General features: G+C 40.2%; 1 protein-coding gene across 1 annotated transcript; it reads right to left on the bottom strand.

Moving 5' to 3' along the window:
- Positions 1-1,206: 1,206 nt before the first annotated feature.
- Positions 1,207-2,784, bottom strand: LOC144706003 (uncharacterized). Its single transcript, XM_078578887.1, has 2 exons — positions 1,995-2,784; positions 1,207-1,328 (listed from the first exon to the last, which is right to left on the bottom strand). Exons 1-2 carry the CDS (start codon positions 2,782-2,784, stop codon positions 1,207-1,209), a joined length of 912 nt encoding a protein of 303 aa, XP_078435013.1.
- Between the last annotated feature and the right edge of the window lie 2,204 nt (positions 2,785-4,988).

Raw genomic sequence — 4,988 nt, 5'->3', positions numbered from 1 at the left:
TTGGTGTACCATGCTCTAGGTGTTTGCTTCAAGCCATAAAGAGCTTTCTTTAACTTCATCACCATATGCTCTTTCCCCATCTTGACATATCCTTCAGGTTGCTTCACATAAAATTTCTCTTCTAAGTCACCATTCAGAAATGCACACTTGACATTTAAATGATGAATAGGCCAACCTCCTTGTGCTGCAAGAGATATTAGTACTCGAATGGTCTCCATCTGTGCAACTAGTGCAAAGACCTCTTCATAGTCAATGTCATGCTTCTGAACATAAGCCTTTGCCACTAACCTTGCTTTATGCCTGATCACATACCCTTGAGGGTTCCTCTTCACCTTGTATACCCACTTGAGGCCGATGGGTGTACAACCAGGTGGTGGAGAAACCATCACCCAAGTGTCATTCTTCTCAATAGCTTCCATTTCTTCCTTCATAGCACGTCTCCATACTTCTAGTTTTGTAGCTTCATGATAAGTGGCAAGCTCCTCTTGAGTAAAATGTAACTCAACAGGATCAATGTCAATTTCTTCAGAATTATCATATACCTCTTCAACATTTCTGAATCTTCTTGGGGAATCTTCCTTTGTGGTTGGATGACCACGATGTAGGGAGTGATCTGGAGCTTCTTCATCCACTTTAAGTTAGTTTTCTGGCATCATATGGTTGACCTGACCATCATCCACAGCAGAATGATGAGTAGAAATTGGAAATGAGAATGTACCTCCGTCTTCATAATCATCATGCATCTTCCAATCCCAAGGACTATCTTCTTCAAATATAACATCTCTACTGACATGGAGCTTCTTTGTCTCAGGGTCATAGAATTTATAATCTTTAGTTCAAGTCACATAGCCAATAAAAACCATAGGTTTGCTTCTATCATCTAGTTTCTTCAATCTTTCTCCCAACACCTTCAAATGGACAAGAGAACCAAACACTCTCAAGTGTTCAATGTTTGGCTTAATCCCTGTCCAAACTTCATAAGGAGTAACCCCATCTAGACATTTAGTAGGAAAACGATTCAAAATGTAAACACAAGTGCTTACTACCTCACCCCAAAACTCATGAGGTAGATGCTTCTCCTTCAACATGCTTCTTACCATGCCCATAACAGTTCTGTTTCTTCTTTCAACCATGTCATTCTGCTGCGGAGAGTATGGAGCTGAGAATTGTCGCTTGATTCCATTTTCAACACAAAAGGATGAGAATTCAGAGGAAGTGAATTCCCCCCTTATCAGTTCTAAGGCATCTTATCTTCACGCCTTTCTCAGCCTCAGCAAGACCCTTGAATTTTACAAAAGCTTGGAAGGCCTCACTTTTCTCCATTAGAACTGAAACCCACATTATTCTAGAATAATGACCAACCAGGAACAAAGAATACCTTCTTCCTCCAAAAGTGGCAGGTGATATTGGTCCACATATGTCAGCATGAACAAGCTCCAAGGGTTGGCTAGCCCTGAATGATGGTGTAGGACGGATTGGACGTCTATGCCGCTTGCTAGCAACACAATCTCTACAGAGATGATCTTGGATTTCAAGCTGAGGAAGGCCCTTCACAATCTCCTGCGATGATAACTTCTTCAAGGATTCAAAATTCAAATGTCCATACCTCCTATGCCATGTCCAAGTCAGATCTATATTGCTCTCTACAACCATACAGCTTATCACAGGATTCAACCTCAGCAAGTAGAGACGCCCTCTAGTCTTCTTCACCTTTACTAAGAGACACCCTTGCTGATCATAAATAAAGAGAAAACCTGCCTCCACCGTCGCCTTACATCCTTGTTCATCCAACTGTCCAAGACTCAAAATATTAGATTTTAATCTTCGAATATAGAGGACATTACCTAGCTTCATTTTTCCTCCATCTTGACACTTCAAGAGAATGCTTCCTCTTCCACAAATCTCCGTTGTAGACCCATCTCAAAATCTTACACAACCAGCAGCATATTCATTTAGCTCTTGGAAGAAACTTCAATCACCTGTCATATGATTACTTGCTCTGGTGTCTAGATACCACATCCCTTCTTCTAAATGCTCCTCGTTAACTCCTTGGAGAAGAACATCATTAGGACCTTCAAAAATCGCCATAAGAAGTGTTGATGGTTTCTTCTCATCAACATCAACAAAGTTGATCCTCTCCTCCTTGTCTCTACGACATTCATAAGCAAAATGTCCAAGTTTTTCACAATTGTAACATCTCACCTTGGACTTGTCGTGGGGCTTCTCTTCGTCATGGTTATCATAACCTCTTCCACCATATCCTCTTCCTCTGCTTCTTCCATGGCCTCTTCCACGACCTTGACCTCTTCCACGGGAGCTTTCGCCATTGTACTTCTTGATTTTCCCCATTGCTTTGGCCAAAAGCACCTGCTCATCTCTTTTGACTCGACAATGCTTGATCTTGTCCTCATGGAGCTTGGGAGATCCAATAGCTTCATCTAATGTCATAGTATCGATGTCGGAGAATTGCTTGATTGCTGTTGTGATAGCATCAAACTTAGCCGGCGTAGCACGAAGGAATTTGGCTACGACGACCTTTTCTTTAGTAAATTCACCAAGACTTCCCATCTCAGTGACAATTTCAGAGAGTTTCCCTGCAAAGTCAGAAACAGTCTCATCGTCACTTATCATGAGTGTCTCAAATTGCTTCCTCAGGGATTGAATCTTCGCCTTTATCACTCGATCAACACCAACATTCTTCTTGCGCAAAATTTCCCACGTCTCCTTTGCACTTTTCTTGATATCAAACTGCTTGGTGATCCCCTCTGAGATCGCGCCAAGCATGGTAGACAAAGCTTGTCAATCTTTTGTCCTCGACTCTACTCCAGTCTCAACAACATCCCAATGTCCATGTGCCTCCAAAAGGACTTCCATTCTCATTGCCCAATACGAGTAGTTAGTTTTTGAAAGCATAGGAGAACTATTACCCGGTTTGGCTAGAGACTTGACGGTCATCGCAGTAGAAGTCATGACGTTCCCCTCCGTAGGTGATGCATCATCAGCTTGAGATGCAGCTTGACTCCTCTTGGGCGGCATGGTAGCTTCTCCCTTCTCCTTCTTGGATCAATAATAGGGCTCTGATACCAATTGTTGGCAGGTCTCACACCCACTCACAACTTGAAGAAGGAAGATAGAAAGAGAGAGCTAAAGCTTTGAACAAAAACTTGATAAGGCATTCCCGTGCAGAAAAGAGACATACAAAGTTGCTCATTTATAGAGAAAAAGGAATGGCTTGGTCATAACTACCTCGCCATGAAAGAAAAAAAAACAAGGAGGAAATGGATAGAGTGGAAGAGAAAAGAAAGGCTTTTAGGCCATCTGTCCCTCCTACTTTCCTGTCACGTTTGAATAAGTCAACACCATATACATATTTTTTCCCCACTCTCAACCCCTATGGCTTGATAGAGAGAATGATTTTCGGAAATAAAAGTCTTCAAAAACAATTGATCATTAAATATTCAAACCCAGGTTCAGTAACAAGCAAAAATGGATGCGTTAAGCCGCTGAAAAGTTACCTCCTCGATAAATCACCACAAGACAGCTCCAGCCAGCTTCAGCACTTTTCTGTGCTCTTCCTCTTTTCAAATAACTTTTTGAACGAAATCTAGTCCCCTTCTTACATACAAACTATTTTTTCTATGCCAACGTAATGGAAGTATTGACTGCCATTCATCCACGCAACTGAATAATTAAGACGGAAACATAGGAAACTGTCAAAACATATCTTGTTTGGTTGTTGCCTAACGTGATTTCCTAGTCAGGAAGCACCTGATTTTCAACAAACCCCAAAAATAGGTCCATTCGTGGAACGGAATTGACCGTTAGCATTTTATGAGAAATTACGAGCAGCCACCTTGAGTTAAAAAAACTAGCCATTCAGAAAAGTGCTTCCTTTATTTAAATACCTTTGAGTTAGCCACATCATTATTCTTTTCTGTTTGCTCTCCTCCTCTTCAACCTGCATGCCCTATCATTTCTCCTGGTACTTATGTTTTGGTCAGAGGTTGTAGAATCCTGGCAGCTTTCCTTGCGTGTGAAGGAGATGGTCATTTAACAGGTGAGTTTGCTGACAGCTCTCTTCATCTCTGGTTGGACTAATATCTTAGAAAGCTCAACATCCTTCACTACATCTTCTGCAAACATTTATGTATAGATGTTTGTTTCAACAATATTTACAGCTAAATGCACATCAATTTTACGAACTAGTATTCTCAAAATTTTTCTTCAAGGTAATTTTTTATTTCTCAAGCGTTCACAACTTTGTGGACAAGGTTCATTTACACTGTTCCCGGTGGTGTTCCCACAGGGATCATGCAGCACTGTAATCAGGGATCGGGGTTCGTATCGAATAAAAATCGATCGAATTCGCATCCAATGTTTTGGTTGGTCAAATTGATATTCGATATGAACAATTCAAATCTTTTACCAAATAAGGTCTCTGGTCAAGTTCAATCTACATTTTTGGATCGATTTGATTTGAAAAATCGAAATTGAAAGTATTTTATAAAAACAAACTTTCATGCTACCTGTCTCTCTCCCTCTCTCGTTCATTCTTTCCCTCCCCCGTTATCTCTCTCTCTCTCTCTTGCTTCCTCGATTTTAAAGACAAGTGCAAGATCCAGGCAGCATCAACCTCGGCGGATAGGATTTAAGAAATAATTAGTAAAATGAGAGTATGTATTTATACTCATTAAAGAGAAATAGATTGATAGGATTAAATCTAATTATTAGGATTAAATATATATAGGATTGAATTCAGTGGCGAGGATAAAATCTAGTTAGGAAAAACAAACCGTTAGGCAAACTAACAGTTATGCTTTATTTAAAATAGACAGTTACAGATCTCGATCTGCAACTTTCTATAACTATCCGTTATAGAAATATCTATAAATACAAACTGATTACATCACCAACCCATTTGTAAAGATTTTCAACAAGAAGGATCAACGATGGTCAATCCTTGTTCTTGTCTCTTCTTCTCATCTATC

This window comes from Wolffia australiana, chromosome 7 (genome assembly GCF_029677425.1).
Source record: "Wolffia australiana isolate 7733 chromosome 7, ASM2967742v1".
Lineage (NCBI taxonomy): Eukaryota > Viridiplantae > Streptophyta > Magnoliopsida > Alismatales > Araceae > Wolffia > Wolffia australiana.
This window is presented reverse-complemented; position numbering and strand designations above follow the sequence as displayed.